This window comes from Tenrec ecaudatus, chromosome 7, assembly GCF_050624435.1.
Source record: "Tenrec ecaudatus isolate mTenEca1 chromosome 7, mTenEca1.hap1, whole genome shotgun sequence".
Lineage (NCBI taxonomy): Eukaryota > Metazoa > Chordata > Mammalia > Afrosoricida > Tenrecidae > Tenrec > Tenrec ecaudatus.
The window spans coordinates 166,210,396-166,229,762 of NC_134536.1; the positions used below are offsets into that span (position 1 = coordinate 166,210,396).

The 19,367-nt window shown below is 56.6% G+C and overlaps 1 protein-coding gene across 4 annotated transcripts in view; it reads left to right on the plus strand.

Annotated features, from left to right (window-relative positions):
- Window positions 1–15,969, plus strand: part of PPARD (peroxisome proliferator activated receptor delta) — a 77,349-nt gene extending 61,380 nt beyond the window's left edge. The window contains exons 3-7 of one of the 4 annotated variants that reach the window (XM_075555520.1): window positions 10,062–10,216; window positions 10,921–11,059; window positions 12,064–12,266; window positions 12,446–12,860; window positions 13,809–15,969. In XM_075555520.1, the coding sequence (XP_075411635.1) occupies window positions 10,062–10,216; window positions 10,921–11,059; window positions 12,064–12,266; window positions 12,446–12,860; window positions 13,809–14,056 (1,160 nt within the window). In that variant the 3' untranslated portion in view covers window positions 14,057–15,969. Of the gene's footprint in view, window positions 1–10,061; window positions 10,217–10,920; window positions 11,060–12,063; window positions 12,267–12,409; window positions 12,861–13,808 lie in introns of all 4 variants that reach the window. The other 3 variants (XM_075555519.1, XM_075555521.1, XM_075555522.1) reach the window with 3 other exon arrangements.
- Window positions 15,970–19,367: the final 3,398 nt, after the last annotated feature.

The following is a 19,367-nucleotide window of genomic DNA, read 5'->3' on the forward strand; positions in this document are numbered from 1 at the left end:
GAAAAGGCCACCCCTCGCAGCAGTGTCACCCATCTGTGACCTGATTGACAGGTTGGACTCGACCCCTTCACAAGCACCCGTGGACATAAACGCCAGCTGCCAGCGTTTTACAGGGGTTCTTCTCAGAGGATAAAGCACTCCATCCACCCCCAGATCCCAAAGAAAACGTGTCTCCCTTGCCCCCCTGCCATCCTCTTAGAGTACTTCAATCCTACTGCTTGACCAGTGACCGGCTGTTCTCAAAGGCCTGGCCTTTTTCTGAAGAAAGAGCTGGCTAAAAAGAAGTGATAGATCACTCAGCACTAACCTCACAGACTCACTGATAGTGAAAAAGGCAAGGGGGGGCAGAGAGCAGACAGAAGCCACTGGGTGCTTAGGAAGAGGAAGGGATGTCACGGAGGATGTCAAGGGAGAGTGACAGGGGCAGAGGGGCCCTGGGATGTGTGGCACCACCTCCTGGTCCCACCCCACCTTGTCACCAGATCGAAGCTACTGTAGACGAATGACCTGCACTGGGGTTTCTTACCCAGCCTGTATCCGGCTGGGCCAGCGCCCTGTCCTCAAAGCCTTGATTAATAATAGTACTATTCACAGCTGAGGAGCTAGAATGTGGCACCTGGGAACAGAGGAGGTCAGGGCGAGGCAGAGATGGTAGGAAATTCAGGGAGCTTCATTGGATGTGATCTAGGGTAGGGGAGAAGAGGTCTGGGCCCGAATTTCTGTTCCTTCTTGCCCAGTCTTTTGTAAGCTTAAATTCACCCCAGTGGGTCTTTATAAAAAAATTTTTTATTAGGGGCTCCTACAACTCTTATCACCATCCATCCATACATTAATTGTGTAAAGCGCATTTGTACATTCATTGCCTTCACATTCTCAAAACATTTGCTCTCCACTTAAGCCCCTGGCATCAGGTCCTCATTTTGATCCCCTCCCTCCCCACACACCCCTTCCTCATGAACCCTTGATAATTTATAAATTATTTTATCATATCTTATCCTGTCCGACGTCTCCTTTCACCCACTTTTCTATTGTCCGTCCCCCAGGGAGGAGGTCACATGTAGATCCTTCCTTGTAATCAGTTCCCACTTTCCCACCCTCCCTCTACCCTCCCAGTATCGCCACTCACAGCACTGGTCCTGAAGGGGTCATCCGCCCTGGATTCCCTCCCCGGTGGGTCTTTACTTGCAACTGAAATTGTCCAAAAGAAACTAAAGTGGCCGCTTCCCGTGTGTAAGAATTACTACCACTTATCAGAGGGAGAAAGTAGGCCCAGGGCAGCACAGCGAGTCAGCTTCAGAACTGTGTCACCAGTGCAGGCCCCTGTGTCCACACGCGGAAGCCGCGGGGTGAAGGCCGGATGTGGGCTGCGTGGACCCTTTGGGGTGAGCTCGAAGAGCTCCTCGGTAGTTGGGGTCTGTGGCAAAAGGTTTCCCTTCAGCCCGGAGAGTGACTGTCTGGCCAAGTTAAGCCTACAGTCCTGTGCACGATGTGCTGTTTGGCAACAAGTGGGTGCAGGAGAGGGAGCTTCATCGCGGTTTCCAAGGGTCATGCCCAACACTAGAAACTCTCTCACTGCAACACACTCCGTGCACAGGACAAAGGGAAGAGCCACGCGAGCATTTCTGAGTGTAGAAGAAGCCATTTGTTAAGGTCCAGCATCCTTTCTGGATGCAAAATCCTAAAGAAGATTAAAATAGAAGGACAGTTCTTTCATATGATACAGAGCATATATGAAAAGTCAACAGTGCAGTTAATGAAGAAAGCCGGAGAGCGCTCTCTCCTTGAAATCCGGAGTGAGACAGGAGTGTGCCCGCTCTCATCACTTCTACTGAGTTTGAATATTGTATGAGAAGCCCCGCCTGAGCAACAAGAAAAGGAATAAAAGGCTTCAAGACGAGAAAAGAGTCCAGAGCGTTCTCGGAGAAATCAAGCAACGTGGCGGGGATAAGGTCAACAAACCCAAGTCACTTGGTTTCTGTACACCAGCAATGAGAGACCTGAAAGGGAAATGAGGGAAGCCATTCCATTTACACCAGCCTCTAAGGGAATAAAATGCCTGGGAGTAAATCTAACCAGAGATGCCACGGACTTAAGGGTGAGACTGTAAAGCACTACTGAAAGGGATTAAAGAACAAGCACACTGGTTGAAGCTAGGCTTACACAGCTGCTTCGTACTTTCTGTCATTAAGTTGTGCACCTGCTGAACGTTGCATTGGCAGAAGTTTCGTGATCAGAATTTGAACAGTGCTGCGCTGGGGTCATCTGACCTCTTAGTTGATGAAGGGGAGAGAGAGAGACCATCAGCCCAGAGCGGATTCCCGTGGAGGTCAGGCTTACCTCTCACAAATTCTGATCTAGCCATCCTCCCACAGCTCTCGAGTTTATTAGAGAAGTAACAGGTTACAATTCAGGATCAGGAAAGACTCAGGATACAGGTCTTGGGTTGGTACAGCCTCTTCGCAGATTTGCCCACAGGCAGACCAATTTCTAGCCCTAGGCCCCTCAGTCACTCAAGCCAGCCCCTCTGGGGCCAGCCTGACCTGGGCCCTGCTCTACTCATACAAGTGTTTAAAAACTTATTAACTCCCTCAGTAAGTGCCCACAGGCCCCTCGATCCACCTATAAGGCTCCTGCCTGAAAGCGCACCATTCTCTCGTTCTGCCGGCCAAGAGGAAGCTGGTGGCACAGTGGTTACATGTCGGACTGCCAACCACAAGGTCAGCCAGCAGTTCAGAACCACAGCTGCTCCAGGGGTGACGGGCCCTCTACTCCTATAAAGAGTGACACTCTCAGAAATCCACAGGGACAGTTCTATCCTGTCCTGTAGGAGCACCAGCTCAGTGAGTTTGGATTTCTTGGTGTTGGTAGACCAGGAAACGAACTGCAGTGTCTCCTGCAGGTGGCCTGGTTCTCCCACCTCCGCTGTTCCCTGCCACTGTTTCCAGCCATCTTTCACTGCCTCCTGTGTTACAGCTTTCTGGCTCTGGGCTCTAAGAGGTTCCCAGCACATGAACCCTGGCTCCAAAGGACACACTCTGCTCCTGTAACGTCGTCTTCATTGAGATCAGGTCCTTCTAGGCTCGGGAATGGACTCTCTTCAGCCTAGCAGAAGGGCAATACTGACAATTCCCTCACCGGTTTCCATGTACCTTATTTATGTGGCCCCGCCCCTCCAGTTTGCTGTGCATGTTGCATGCATTATTCGCAAACTGTCTAATGCCCTTGGTGGACCAAAAGCACCTATTTACAAGGCCATGGCCAGAAAGGCCACAGGAGAACGGTCCATTGTACTGGGTCAGTGACAGACAGGGTAGCTGCTGACACTGCTCATGCACAACCGAACACTCACGAGATTGCCTTCCTTGGCCCAGGGCCCTAGTTTTCTGGGACATGGCAGTTTGTTAGCCTAAGACCCTGTGGAGTGCTTCTGTCCTAGCTCCTAGTTTGGAGCCCAGTGCCTGGGGTCTTCGGGGCCTTCAAGCAGCCGCCCAAGGCACAATTGCTCGCTTTATCTGGAGCAAACCAGGAGAGCTTTGCATTGAAGGAGGAGGTGGAATGTATGGCTAATTGCCTCGTGAACTCTTGCCTCATTATGAGAGCACCACTGGATGGTGCCTGGCTGCCACTACTAGACAGTTTCAGCAATGCTTCCAGAGAAGAATCTTGATCAAAAGTGTGTGTGTGGTGGGGGGTGGGGGTGCCCAGAGAAAATATGTAGAAAGAACAGAATTTTAAATTCCATGGAATCCAAATATTCTGGAGTCACCAAGGATGACAGAGCCCTGAAAATCTTAAACCAGAAATATCCCCTGAAGCCATCCTGCAGCCCCATGGTTGTTAACTGGTAACAGGTGTGCCTAGAATAGCATGTTCTTTTACGAGTTACCTATATGGCATCAAATTGACGCTCCAAAGATCAATGAACGACCTCCGGGCCAGTGAGTATATGTTAACGAGGACTCCGAAGAGGGGTCAGTACTTGGCTCCTCCTCCCAACGGGGCGTCCTTGACTGTCAATCTTTTAAAAAAATTTGTAATGTTGCATAATTTAAATTTTTAAAATCATTTTATTGGGGGCTCATACAACTCTTATCACAATCCATACATCCATCTATTGTGCCAAGCACATTTGTACATTTGTTGCCATCGTCATTCTCAAAACATTTGCCTTCTACTTGATTGGCTGTCAATCCTAATGGAAGCCGGTGCCCAGGCCTTTCTGCTGCAGCACTGCCAAAGAGTCTCCAACACAACCCTTAGGTTAGCAGTTAAGGGCGAATTATGAGCACTATCCATAATACACAAACCGCAAAAAGTAGAAGCCGGTTGTCCCCAGGCAAGCAGGCCCACATGGGCCCTCAACAGGAAAGCTTCAGCAACTGTCCAAGAGATGAAATGTCATTTCTCAGTGGGGTTGGCAGAGGGGACACCTGGTGCCTGTAAGGGGACCAGGACCCAGCATCTCCCCACCATTGGCGGAAGGGCAGCTTGGTTGTGTGGATTAATGCTTCCAATGTTCTCTGGAGAAAGAGTCTCTTCCTGGGTTGGGGACACCCTTGTTTTCTGGGGAGCAGGGAGCAGGGGCGGGAACTTGAGTTACAGAATCCGAGGCTGGCGTTCCAGGCCTGTGCTATGAGCTGTGACTTCTGCAAGCTGTACAAGGTGAGCCCCGCCAGTGTCAGGAATGAATGGGTGGGACCTGGCATCTGGCTCTGGGCCCGCCCTCCAGCTGGAAGGAGGGCTCCTTGTGTCCCTTTGTTGTTAGATGCCCTTGACTCACAGAGGACCTCAGCCTCCCTCATGTGACAGTAGAGCTGCCCTGTAGGGCTTCGTGGCAGAATCAGATCTTGAGGCCCCTCCCCCAAGAGCCACTGGGTGGGTTCTAACCTCCAACCTTTGACTGGCAGTCGAGTCCCAGGACTCCTCTCTAAAAACAACCAAGCTTACGGCCGTGGAGTTGACTCCAACTGTGAGCAACCCGAGGGAACAGAGTAGAACTGACCCGCTGGGTTCCCGAGACTGACTTTGTACAAGAGTAGAAAGACAGCCTCATCTTCATGCCCCGGGGCAACTGATGGCTGTAAGATTTACAGCCCAAAATAGAATCCACTACTCCACCAGGACTTCCCACAACCCAAACCCACTGCCACTGAGTCCGTTCTGGCTCCTGGTGATCCTCTACGACAGGACAGAACTGCCCCTGTGGGTTTCTGAGACTAACTCTCAACGGGAGTAGAAAGCCTCGTCTTTCTCGGGAGGAGCAGCTTGTGGTTTTGAACTGCTGGCCTTACTACTGATCGCAGCCCAACGCGCAACCTCTGTACCACCAGGGCTCCTTCCGGAGCCTCCTAGGAGCCTATGACAACCAGGGCACAGCCCCACACCCTGAAGCAGTGGGAAGGAAGCCTGCCTGGTTTGCTTCCCTCTGACCTCCCGGCAGCTCTGTACCCACTGTGTCTCTGGACCCAGCTCACTGCCCACTAGCACTCTTCACATCTGTGAGTCGGGCTGGCTGGCTGGCTAGAGCCCTTTAGCACTCAACCAGGAGAGACTCGCTCACCAGCGTTCCCCAGCTGTTTAGGGACAACGGGCAGCAGAAGTGGTACTCACACCCCACCCCAGGCTTCTCACTCTTGTCTCAGTGCCATATACCCAACCACCCCCAAGAAGGAGGTCAAGAGTCTTAGCGGGGGGCTGAAGAGAAGGTAGCCTTCCTCCTAGCCTGGGCGCCGCACTCGCTGAGGTCCAGGCTGGCCAGGGGCTGAGAGCCGTGAGTGCCTGCTCGGAGCAGCCCCGGGTGAGCAGGCCAGCAGACAAAGGCGCCCGCTTGGCAGCCTAGCCCCAGATTCCTGTAGGACTTGCCCTGAAGTTAGAGGCGAAGCGCCATGGGCCTGTTTGCCTATGCCGCTCTGCGGGCAAAGTCAACAGCCAGGCCGCCCTCACACCCTTGACGACAGCATACTTGCTGAGATGGAGACAAGATATGCGATGATGTCAGTAAGGTCAATAGTGTCTGTTTACTAAACTTGTAATCAAAAATGGCGCAACTGATACTTCACTCTGGTAACAAGGCTAGTGTTTACTCTGGCTCCAAACAAAGAGGTCAGTGCCTTCAGATAACAGTGCTGTCCTCAGCAAGCAGGGTGAGCTTATCTTTTATCATAACAAGGTATTGATTAGTAGCCATGAACCTGTGGGTGTGCACAGGGGAGGGAGTCCGCCCCAGGGAAGGCCCCCAGCTCATCCCTCTCTGCTCTGGGAGCAGGTTGCTGACCCTGCCAAGGCCGCTCTGTGCCTGCAGACCGAGGCGAGGGGAGCAGCTGGAGGGGTTCTCTGAGGCGGACGGGCATAATGCATGTGAAGAGCCCAGTGCGTGCCCGGTGCACAGTAGGCGTGTGGTGAGAAGGCTGGTCGCACACAGCCTGTGCACTCAAATCGGGCTTGTCCTGTCAAGTCCCAGGCCCACCCTCCTTGCCCTCAGTTTCCCCCTCGAACTGGTGGTGAACCCGGCTTCCCAGCTGATGATGCCAAATGGCCGCGCGCGTGCAGCATAAACCAGCAATGTCCCTGACGAGTGGGAAGCAGCAGCCTAAGGCTGGGACCCGCCCCCTCCTCTTCCCAGTGGACACTCGCTGTGCAATGTGGGCTCAGGGCAGAGTGGTGACTCAGCAGGCGAGAGGGTGCGCTTCCTGAGCAGTGGAAGGGGGTTGAGGGGAGGGAAGGGACAGGGGCTTGGTAGGAGGTCGCCATGGTCAGATCCCACCCCTTCCACCCGGCAGACCAGTTTGGTTAGGTGCGCTCAGAACCTCAGTTTCCCCCTTGATCTCAATGCCTGCTTGCCCCATCTTTGACCAGGAAGTCATAGGAAATGGGGGAGGGACCTCCAGCACCTAGTCCCCTAAACCAGGAGCATTTCGTCATCTTTCCTTCTGGGTGGGCTAAAGGATGATGTCATTAAAACCTCAAAAGAACCCCTCAGCTGGTCTCTTGACCACCTTTTTCAGGGGAGGAAATGGGGCCTCAGTGAGATCAAGTAACTTGTTGACCGGAAGTAGAACCTTTGTCATTGGAAAATTCACCCCCAAGCTACCAGCACCTCAGGGTCCCCATATACAGGTATCTCACAATCCCCCCAGGGTGCCTTCTTGCCACATACAAACAAGACCACCCAAGCCCCTCTCCCCATCCCCCTCCACCTGTGCATCAGGTAGGTGTGTTCTGGGCTGGCCAGGCCTTTACCCTGCCACCCGATACTGTGGGACAGCTCATACTCACCTGCCAGCCCCATGGGAGGCTCTCCAGGCATTCGAGAGCTCAGGGCATCTCACATGGCCCATGGGCTCAGGCACCACCCTGCAGGCATCTTGCTTCCTCTACGACGCCCACTGGTCCCAGCACCTTGAGCCAGGGCACGGCAGCAGCGCAGGGGAGGTGCTGCCTAATGTACAGGGACCCTTGCCTGGCGTTCCTGGGAGCGGGATTCGGGCTGGGCAATTAACAGCTTGGAAACGGAAAGACTAGTCAGCGGACCCTAGCAGCTGACACTTACCCAGCCCTCCTGTCCCCCCTGCCGCTCTGAGAGGGGTGCCATTGTTTTGCCACCACGTTACCATTACTGAGGCGCAGGAGGTCCGAGCTGGGATTCGAGCCACCGGCATCTGGCTCTTACCCACGTGGACACTGACTTGGAGGTCATGCACAGCCCCCACCCCTGAGCCCAGGCTGATGGCCTTACACAGGAATGCTGGCTCTTGGGAGATCTCGGCGCCCTGCCTGTCCCCATTCATGTGGCTTTCTTACTGCCCCGTGAGGTCAGCTATTGGAGAGCAGGGTCTGGGCCATCGAGCCTACAGGTGCTCATCAGACGGTTTTGCCACATGACCGCCAGCGGCTGCCAGCAATCAGACACCTGCAGAGCATCGTGGGCCACGGGACAGCGGGGAGGGGGTGGGGTACGAGACAATTGGAGCAACAAACAGCCAGGAAGGCTGGTGGTGTCTGACCTCTGGCTTCCCTAGGGCCAGAGGCAGGGGGCCGGCATGCCTTCACCCTCCATCCTTCTTCACCCAGTCTGATACTCGCTCCCCGCTCCCCCATCTGTCATCTATGCTGGCCTCGCGTATTAACTGCATTGGCCCCACGGAGCTCACAGCCAGTACTCACAATTACGGGGGTTCGGTAAGGAAAGGGATGGGTTACCACAGGCATCTGTCTACAGCAGCTCACCTCAGCCAGCAGCCAAGTCTCTCCAGGCCTCAGCCTCTCCGCCACTGGGTCCCTTGGCAACTGCCTGTGAGCCAGGAAGCCAGCCGCCTGCCGTCTGTCTCGCTGCCCGACTGAGTCTCCGCGCCACAGTCTCTGGTGCAGCGGCTCTCAACGGCCAGACCACTTCAGACAGATCTGGTCCTGAGGTCTCTCTGTGTCCAGGATGACTCTTAAACAAGGACTGGGTTTAATGGAGGTGTGTTTTTTGTCTTTTGCCGACATCTCCCCAAGGACACTGTAGCATGGTGTCCTTAGTCAAGGAAGCAGCGGGATTCGGTTCACACCACCCACTCCGTTACTCTGATGGCTTGACCCAGTGACTGCCCGGGTGGGCTGGACATGACTGGGAGGATGGCGCAGCACTGGGCAATGCTTCCTTCTGTAGTCCGTAGTCGCTGTGAGCCGACTGACACCATGGCCCTAACAACCCAAAGGCCAGCACTGAGCATCGCTTAAGGAATTAGGGCTCAAACAGCCACACGCTAAGCTCGTTGCCTTCGAGTCAGGTCGACTCCTAGCCACCCTCTAGAGCACCGGCTCTCAAGGAATGGCCGGTGCCTTCAAGCTGCTGGTCTGGCGGGTCACAGCTGAACCGGTGACCACCGCACCACCGGGGCTCCTGTGGCTTGAAGGGCCCTCCTGACTCTGTCTCGATTGGTGGCTGTGGACCAGTCTGGTGGAGGGGCCTTTGAAAGCTAAAGGAGGTACTGTTGGAGTCCAGCAGAGGCAGGAGACCCACGAGCCTGAGCCCACACTGATCACAAGCAGTGCCACCCAGCAAACGGGGCGGAGCACGCAGATGGATCCAAGGAGGAAGCCCTCCCTGCCCGGCAGCCATGCTGCACCCTTTCCCAACATTATCTCAGTTCCCTGACCAGGCGATGCGCATCTCTTGTCCTTGCATACTGGAGTCCAGGACAGTTAGGGGACTAGAGATAGTGATCATCCTAGATAGGGATCGAGTGCCTGACACAGTGCATTTCTCTTGTCAGAACCTGGGGCAACAGCTGTGTCCTTAGAGACAAAGTCTCATCCTTGTGGGGACACTCCACTCTGAGTAAGCTCATAGATTGTATCGGGAGATGCTAAAGGCCTGCCTCACCTTCCCAGGGGACCGAGCCTTCCTCCCTGTCTGTGGTCTGAGGAAGGGCTTAGGAACGGGAAGAGGCTGAGGCACTGGCCAGCCCAGGCCCGTTTCAGGAAATGGCATCTTAGGTGTGCGCACAAGGAACTCACCTCTTTCAGGAGGTGACTGCTGAGGTCATGTCCTGGTCTGGCCTTTGCAGCTCCTCCAGAGATAAGGAAGCTGAGCTCCCTGAGCCCAGAATCCTCCCCACTGACAGAAACAGCTGCTGCTGGGGGCCTGTACTGGGGGTGGATTGGTGGGGGGAGTAGATTCTAAACGCAGATGGAGTCAACTGGCCCAGTAGACTGGGTTGGAGGCCCACCCTTTTCCTGATCTTTATGGGCCCACCTCCCAAAACACAGCTCCCTCCGTGCACACCTGCACACCGTGGGTATAGACTCCCCCGCCCCTCAAGGTCAGCCCAGCGAAGCGCAGACGGGACGGCCGCAAGTAATGGCTGTCACTGAGCACCAGCTCTGTGCTGTGGTGCTCTGAAGAGTGCTTTTGGGATCAGTTGCCTGTCCTCCCTAGCCCAGAAATTGATCCCCAGAAAGGTTAAGTTCAGTGTTGCCTGTGCACCACAGAAATGCAGTGCAGAGCCCTCTGCCCTCCCCCTGTGGGCTCTGGACACACCCCCACCCCCAACGCTGTCCATCCTGTCTGTCCGCAGACCTCTCCCAGAGCTCCTCGCCTCCCTCACTGCTGGACCGGCTGCAGATGGGCTGTGATGGGGCCTCGGGCGGCAGTCTCAACATGGAGTGTCGGGTGTGCGGGGACAAGGCATCCGGCTTCCACTACGGCGTTCATGCCTGTGAGGGGTGCAAGGTACAGAACCCCGGGGCAGGGCTGGCAGGGTGGGGGGCATGTGGGGAGGCGGCCTGCTACAAAGGCCTACAAAGGGAGGTAATGACCAACGGGGAGGGGAGTTCCCACTGGGAGGAGCCCAGCCCTTGTCCCCGTGTCCCTGCTGGAGAGGAGCTTCAGAGTCAGAATCTGCCCTACTGGGCACCTAGCCCAGTGCCAGCCCCGCCCGCCTGCCTGTGGGCTCTCTGTGTTTCTGGCGCCCCCTGGGGGCCGGGCTTGAGAAGACAGGCAGCGCGGATTGAGTCAGTGGACGTCAGGGGAGGGTTTCCTGACCCGCGCTCTGTGAAAGGGACAACAAGGAAATGTGTTTCTCTTCCAGACATGCTCCCACCACACACCCACCACACGTTCACAAAATATTTTCCCAGCGCCCCCACCACCACCCAGAGAATACAAAAAGCCAGGTGCGTTTATGAGCAGAGCAAGTAGCCACAAGACTTTTACACGTTGCCAAATACCAAAGAGCCTGTAAGACTGATCTGCTCTGGGTGCTCAGATGAGTGTGGTAGGCCATTTCCTCACCGCCCCCCCCCCTCCACTCTTGCCCCTTGCTTCCAAGGAGAGATTTTCTCCATCTGGACACATGATGGCCCTTTGGTCCCACCCAGTGCGCCAGCCCCTCTCTCCCTTCCCGGCTCCTCCCACCCACCTGTTCTCTGGCCCAGGGCTTCTTCCGCCGCACGATCCACATGAAGCTGGAGTACGAGCGGTGTGAGCGCAGCTGCAAGATCCAGAAGAAGAACCGCAACAAGTGCCAGTACTGCCGCTTCCAGAAGTGCCTGGCGCTGGGCATGTCGCACAACGGTGAGCTCCACACGGCCACCTGAAGTCGGGTTTGGGGAGCGCCCAGAGCAGCCCAGGGAGGGGTACACGGTCAGCCCTGCACCAGGTCAGCCAGCGAGGTGACCTCCCTCCCCTAGACACTGCGCTGTGAAGCTTTTGTTCAGCACACAGTGGCCATTTCCCGACTGCCCAGTACCTTCCGTGGGAAGCTCAAGAACCCAGGCCTGAGATCTTCATCCCCTCTCCGTGCCCAGGATGCATGCTGGGGACGCCGCGCCCAGACTGCACACCCATCCCAGATGACGTGGCACAGCCTGGAAGGCCCCTCCGCAGGCCCGCGGCCTCCTCAGCCCTTCATGGCTACTGAGGGCAGGCAAGAGCCGGAAACTGCCCCCTGTGTCAGCTGGCCAGGCCAGGCCGGGAGTGACCTGGAAACTAGCCACGCTCAGGGAACAGAGCCTTCCCTGCCCGGCACTCCACGTCTCCAGCAGCCCCTGACTCTCAGCCCCTAGGACACACTATTGCACAGCCTTGGACACGCCGAGGGCAAGAGAACAGGGTGCCCTTGGTTGAACATCCCTCTGGGCAGGTCAGCTCCCTGCCAGCTTTTGCCTTCGGAGCCTGATTGCCTGGCATCCTGCAGGTGGCAGGGCCTGGGCTGTCCTCAGACCATCCGGGTCTGACAGGTGTGGGGTTTGGCCTCCCCTCAGTCCTTACGTGCCCCAACCCCATTCTGTGGGTGGGTCTCCGTCTCTGCACCCTCCATGCTTGTGGCCACAGGCTTAATTCTGGCCATGGTCAGGCTGGGACAGCACACGGGCTGTCTTCCTGGACGCCCATGTACTGCCCGTCCCCACTTTGTACCTGGTGCAGCAAACAATACAGAGAGCTTACAGTCTGGAGGGGGGACCCCCAGCGTGCCCCGCTTGCTGACTCTACAGGCCCGTGCAGCCTGTCAGGACGGGGAGGTTGGAGGTTGAACCCCGGCCCGGGCTGCCTGGGTGATTGTCCCCGTCCCTGCGCAGCCATCCGCTTTGGCCGGATGCCAGAGGCGGAGAAGAGGAAGCTGGTGGCGGGACTGACTGCCAACGAGGGGAGCCGGCAGAACCCGCAGGTGGCTGACCTGAAGGCCTTCTCCAAGCACCTCTACAACGCCTACCTGAAGAACTTCAACATGACCAAAAAGAAGGCCCGCAGCATCCTCACTGGCAAGGCCAGCCACACGGCGGTGAGGCTCACTGCACACCCAGGCAGCACCCTCCCTCCCCTGGCTTCCTGGTGCAGGGGCTGGTGGGGGCCAGAAACAAGCAAGGTGGGGGTGGGGTGGGAGAGCCTCTGGGGCCTGGCCTCTAACAGGGCCTGGATTTCCAGCCCTTTGTGATCCATGACATGGAGACGTTGTGGCAGGCCGAGAAGGGCCTGGTGTGGAAGCAGCTGGTGAACAGCCTGCCGCCCTACAAGGAGATCAGCGTGCACGTCTTCTACCGCTGCCAGTGCACCACGGTGGAGACCGTGCGTGAGCTCACCGAGTTCGCCAAGAGCATCCCCAGCTTCGGCAGCCTCTTCCTCAATGACCAGGTGACGCTCCTCAAGTACGGGGTGCACGAAGCCATCTTCGCCATGCTGGCCTCCATCATCAACAAGGACGGGCTGCTGGTGGCCAACGGCAGCGGCTTCGTCACCCGCGAGTTCCTGCGCAGCCTCCGCAAGCCCTTCAGCGACATCATCGAGCCCAAGTTTGAGTTTGCCGTCAAATTCAACGCGCTGGAGCTGGATGACAGTGACCTGGCCCTGTTCATCGCGGCCATCATCCTGTGTGGAGGTGAGTGCTGGCAGCGGCCCGTCCTCCAGGGCCGGGACACAGGCAGAGACAGCCCTGTGCTGATCTAGAAACCGAGCCGCTGCCGTCCCAGAGGTTCTGACGCAGCCCCTAAGAAGGCAGAGTAGAACTTGCCCGAGCACTTCGTCATGTCACCCCGGGCTCTTTGTGGGTGCTGACCCAGGCATGACGTGCACAGTGCGGCCTCAGCTCCGTCTTAGTGTCCAGGCCAGAAAGGAAGTACACCAACTGCTCTTTGAGGATAGTGGTCCTTTTTTGGGGGGGATGGGGGATGTAGAGAAAAGGTCTGTGTTTTTACAGGTCTTTTCACATACTCAGACTCACTGCCATCGAGTTGGTGCCGGCTCCTAGCAACCCTACAGGACAGGCTAGATGGGCCCTGTGAGTGTCCAAGGGTGAAACTCTCTGGGAGGAGAAAGCCTTGTCTTTCTCCCGAGGAGTGGCTGATGGTTTCAGACCACTGACCTTGCCGTTAGCAGCCCGACCCGTCACCACCAGGCTCCTCAAGTCCACTGTCATGAGCCTACAGCTAGGAGGGTAGAGCCTTCCTTACGCCGGGCCCGCTCGTGCCTCTGCACCCTTGATCCTCACAGCCGCGTGGGAGGATGTCTTCGGTGCTCTGCTGCGCAGCCGAGTCAGCCGGGCTGCAGCAGCCGGGAGGTGGTGCCTGCCGATGGGGTTTGAGTCAGGCCGCAAGTCTCTCAGCCAGAACCTGGTGTCGTCTAATCAGGGGGAAAAATGCAACAAAACTGGCAAAAACAGTGGGGATGGGTAGGGGGGTTGGCGCAGGCTGGTGGAGGAAGTAGGGCACTTAGTAGCTCAGCCCCGGATCCCCCAGAGTGAGTCACCCACCCAGGTTGGGAGTTGGGGAACCCCTCTGAGGCCCTGCTTGGCCCAGCCCTCCCACCCCTGCACCCTGTGTCCCCGCAGACCGGCCGGGCCTCATGAATGTGTCGCAGGTGGAGGCCATCCAGGACACCATCCTGCAGGCCCTGGAGTTCCACCTGCAGGCCAACCACCCCGACGCCCAGTACCTCTTCCCCAAGCTGCTGCAGAAGATGGCCGATCTGCGGCAGCTGGTGACCGAGCACGCCCAGATGATGCAGCGCATCAAGAAGACAGAGACCGAGACCCTGTTGCACCCGCTACTGCAGGAGATCTACAAGGACATGTACTGAGGGGCGGCGGGGCCCTGCCACGGACTATGCGCTGACCAGCCACCAGCCCAATCAGAGCCGGCCTCATGTCTCCTGTACTCTCCTCCTCGCCCATCCTCGGTGTGCCCAGCGCCTCTTCCTCATGCTCCCCTCTCTCTGGAGGGGTCTCCCTCCTTACCTGCCTCCTCGCCGTCCTGTCCCAGCATCTGCCTCTCTGTCTCGGTCTGGGACGTAGTTCATTTTATTTCACCAGCAGCATAGAACAGAGGTCCTCCTCCGCTTCCGCCTGCCTCTTCCCCCTGAGCAGAGGCCCAGCCCCGCCCTGCCCGCCGCACCCTGGCTCCCAGCTGCACAGTGGAAGGCTGGCACCATCCAAAGAAACACTAAGCCACCTGGGCCTGGCTTCCTTGGGGAGCCAAGAGTGGCCCCGGCCGATGGGAGCAGAAGCCTGTGAAGGACACTAGGCAGGGGGGCCCTAGACTGTCACCGCCCGCCGGCCCAGCTACCCACAGCTGAGCCTGGCAGCCCCTCACCCAACTCGCCCATGCCACCCAACATCCTTTCCGTTCTCCTCTGCATGGGTCTTCCAGGCCAGTGTCGCCCAAGACCCCCGTGCTGGCCGCTGGAGGGTACCCCCAGCCTGAAAGGAGGTGAGCTGCCCCGTTGAAGAGGAGCAGGGTACTTACACCTGACCCCCGCAGGGGTCTGAGGGCCAGGGAGCGTCAGCACCCACACTCCCCTGCTCTGGCACAGCCCAGGTCCAGCCTTCAGGGTGTCTTCGCCCAGGGGCCTGATCTGGGCTAGGAGACCTCGAGCTGACATGCACACCCCACCTCCCTGCACACTCCCTGGAGCTGCCGCTCCAGCGCACACCACAGCACTGAGATCACTTTACCTGGAGCTCTGGCTCCCTTCCGCCTCCCCGCCCTGAAGCAGGTGAGGGCCCACAGGGCCCGCCTGCAGGTGGGCGGGCAGAGCTGAACCCCTGAAGTTGGGGCTGGGCCTGGTCTCTGGGTGTACAGCGGTGTCCTCAGAAGGTAAATGGGCCTTGGTGTTCGGTTAGCCATTCGTCCCAGCAGCTCTGTGCCCCCACCTGCACACTCTCCAGTGGCGGGGCCTTGACCAGTCCCACTCCGCTGGCTCCAGGAAAGAGTCCACTGACCGCCAAGGAGGGGCTGAAGCATAGCCTGACATGGAGGCCAGAGACCTTTTCCTGTGAGGAGACAAGCCGTGGGGAGTTTCTAGGGACCCCGTGTGAGCCCCAGACTACCTGGCTCCCGCCTGGCCCTCCTTCTCACAGGTCCTGGTAGTTGGACCACACACTGGGCAGGGAATGCCCTGTAGAGAGCACAGACCCCAGCGCCTGCCCCTGCCGGCCCTGTGCCCTTCCAGGTCCAGTCCCCGTGACAGGTGTGTGCTGGCACTCCCTCAGTGAGCCCGTCTGTGAAGGGAGAGAAGCTGCCTGGCCAGCACCCCCCCCCCCCCCCCGGCCTTCCCAGTGCTGAGGGTACAGCTTTTCTCAGTGGCTGAACAATCTTCAAAATGGAAATGTATATTTTTTCTAGGAGCCCCAGCTTCCTGTGTTTTTAATATAAATAGTGTATACAGACTGACGAGACTTTAAATAAATGGGAACTAAATATTTAAGAGTTGACTTTATGCCGATCCTTCGTAGTGATTTTCCTGTGCCCAATATGGATCCTCCCCCTCTTCCATCTTTGGTATCCAGAGGGGCCCCTGGCTGGGTAACAGACTCAGGTGCTAGCCGCAGGGAGCTGCCTCTCCCCCGTTCTGCTGACCACCGGTCAGTCAGCAAGGGGTCATGGTAAGTCTGAGGCGTGCCAAGATACCCCATCCCTACTCCACAGAGAGTCAGGCTGTGATGGGGAAGAGGGGATGTACCCCAGCTCTCGCAAAGGCGGCACAAACTGGGGGTAGGCGTGGGCGAGGGGGTGACCAAAGGCCCCTGGGGGAGACAGCTGTCCCTGGGCTGCCCTAGGACTTCCACAACCAAAGCCTCGTCGCCCTCACGAGAGATCAGGGGTTTCTCTCCCTGGCTCATTTTGACCCAACGGCGTGTTGGAGGTGTCGTGTGCAAAATGACTCCTGCAGACAGGGCACTGTATGCCCTCCGCCCCAGAGCAGGGAGCTTCAGCACGCCCTGACACAGGGCCACACGGATACACCAGGACAAGGGGACAGCAGGCTGCCACTGCAAGAGAGGCTATGTGAAGGAACAGGACTAGCTGTGTCAGCAAGTGGATGGATGGGCAACGAGGATGAATGAATGGATGTCCAGGCAGCACACTCCAAAGGTCACCGTTTAGCCTTGACAGCTGACACCCCAGCTCTCTCCGCCTTAGCAGAAGCATCCGCAGAGACTCCCAGGGTCCAGCCCAGGGCAGCCGTGTGAGGCAGTTCAAGCCCATCAGTGTGGGTCTAGCCAGGAAGCCAGAGCCCTGCAAACTTTATTGAAGTGAGACAAAGTATCCAGAGGCGGCCCCCACCCGCGTGCAAACTTTATTGAAATGAGACAAAGTATCCAGAGGCCCACACGTCAAGAATGAAGCCGGCCAGAGATTGCCTGGCCCCGGCTGAAGGGAGAATAGTTTTCAGAAAGATCACTCCAGTGATGTCATTGCTGGAATCCCCACTGATCCCAGGCACCCAGATCGCCTGCTAATTTGACTATAGTTGCTACTGGAACCAGAACCCAAGCACATGAGGGGGCTGCTGGAGTGCCTATTGCCCTCCACACTGCTGCTGGCCTAGCGAGGGGGAGGGAGGGGGGCGGAGGGGGCAGGACCCTTGCAGCTAAAGCAGGAAGCCAGAGTCCAAGGAACCTAGTTAGCAGGCTCCCCGCCATGCGCTGTAGACAAGAGCAGGGCAAAGTAGGAATGGGGCCAGGAGACAGCACACAAACCCCTTACACCAAGTACCAAGGCCAGGCCCTCCCCCCAGGGATCCCATGCAGGCAGGCTGTTGGGGAGGCAAGGGCCCAGAATGGCACTTGCTCCTGCTTTCACTGGCCACAAGCTGCGATCGGGCTCTGCTCAGCTCAGCACAGGTACAGCAAGAGGAGGAAGACAGCTGGGAACAGGGGCATCTCTGTACTCAATAGCCTAGCTCACAATGGAATGTTCTGGAATGCTTGGTTTCTTTTTCTACTTCCCTATCCTTTCCACACCATCGGGGGTGGGGTGGGGTGTGTGTGTGTGCGCGCGCGCGCGCACACACACACACACACGGGTGCACAAAGGAAGAGAACCTGGCTCTGAAAGGGACAGGAGGTGAGAGAAATAGTTTCTAATTCCTGGGAAATAGGAGCTAAAAGGCACTTCCAGGTCATGGTCCCCTTCCTTTGCCTCCCCTCAGACACACTGTAGAAGAAACTGAGGTCAAGTGTGGGGAAGTACCTTGCTCAAGGTCATCCCAGGTCTCCCTGCAGCAAGCTCTCAGTGAGCTCCCTTGTGCATGACCTCACCTCAGGTTCACAGCAACTCCATCAGATAGCTGGGCCTCTTGGCTGCAAACACGAAAGGGCGGAGCTTGTTTACCTGGCTAGGGGGTTCATTAAAGGGTGTTACCACCTCAGAACCTAGTTGTCAAGCTTAGAGGGCATCAGCCAGGAACATTGTCCCCCAACCCCCCAGCCCCCCTCCTGGGACTACGCAGCATCTCCCTCCAAGGAAGAAGAGAGACTATTCCAAGCCTGACGTCCTGTCAGGACCCAACACCCCATTCCCCAGGCACCCACAGGGCTGTACTGCTCTCAGGTGCCAGGGATGTACTCCCTGAGACACTGGGGAATGCCCACCCCACTCCATGCTGACCACCCTAGAGCCGGGGATAAGGCCTCAGAGGTGAAGTCTTCTCCCTTCCGCCCTGCCCAGCCAGACTCTTGGGGCGGTGGCTTTCCAGGGCCATTGTCAGCCCCCGCATCAGCAGGTACCAGGACTAGACTTGCAGCGGGCAGCCTAGCTGAGGACCCACAGGGAGGAAGGAGAGCTTCCAAGCCAACATGCGCATCAGGCCTGGTGGCTGCCCTCTCTGTGCATAAGGCATTGATACCCCTCAAGAGAGAGGCTCTGATTGGCTGATGGCATGACCTTACTGGACAGAGCTGTAGGGTGGCCCACCTGGCTACCTGTCATGGAGGCCCCTTCTCGGGCAGTGAGGTCACTCTACATAGGAGGAGGAAAGCCAGCTGGCTTCATTGACAAACTGACCGGGCCACAGCCACCTTTTCTGGAACACACATGTGAGCCTTCATGGCAGGTCCCAGAGGCTCCTGGACACTGTCCAGTACATTGCTAGCTCCCAGGCCAGGCCCACACCATCATCTGGAACCTTCCAAAGGCAGCCAGTCTGCCCTCTGATCTCTCCACTGACCCTCAGCTCCACCCTTAGAGTAGAAGGCTTGCATCTGGCCCCTTCAGTTAGAAAGCCCACCAACCCAAACTCACTGCCACCGGGCCCATTCCAACTCACGGCCACCCTAGAGGGCAGCTCACAACCCCCGAGAGCTCCTCATAAATCCCTCAAGCCCAGCCCCAGGACTCCCAGCTTCCCTGTCCCCTCCTCCCAACCTGGGTCCCAGCTCCTTGTGGTCCTCTGCCATGCCTGACCCCTGAGTCAAAAAGGTTAAGCACTCTGCTGCTAAACACAGGCTAAAAGGTTCAAGTCTACTCAGGCACACCTCGGAAGAAAGGCCAGGCAATCTGCTCTCCAAAATCCCCCCATGCAAAGCCCTATGGATACGGTGACCAGACATCCCGCTTTTGGCGGGACAGTCCCGATTTTTAACAATTTGTCATGCTTCCCGTGGCATTTTTAAAAAGTTTCGATTTTTGGAAAGAATGCACGACAAGCTAGGGAATGGCAAGAGAACGGGAAGGGGATATACATAATACATAACACCATTCAAACAGCTGCTGATTTGTTGCCCGTAGATGTGGAAAATATGGTTATTAAAATATATTCTTATTTCTATATGCACACTGTGCGCGTTGAAACTGCGGAAGTCAAATATCAGAAAATACTTGGATACAGTAAAACACACTGGTTAGCTCTTTTGCCAGCTGTCGAAAGAATTTTGAAAATATACGCTCCTTTGAAATCCTACTTTCTATCGCAGGATAAATGTCCTAGAATTTTAGAAGAGTTTTTTGGAAAAGAATCTTCAAAATTTGGCTAGAGTTTGTACACAATCAAGCAGCTCTTTTTCAAAATGCTAGAAAACTTATTGAAGGTGACAAAATTTCGGTAATCAAAGTAGCAAATGAAGTTAATAATTTAAAATTTCAGTGTCAAGAGCGGTTAGAAAATAATT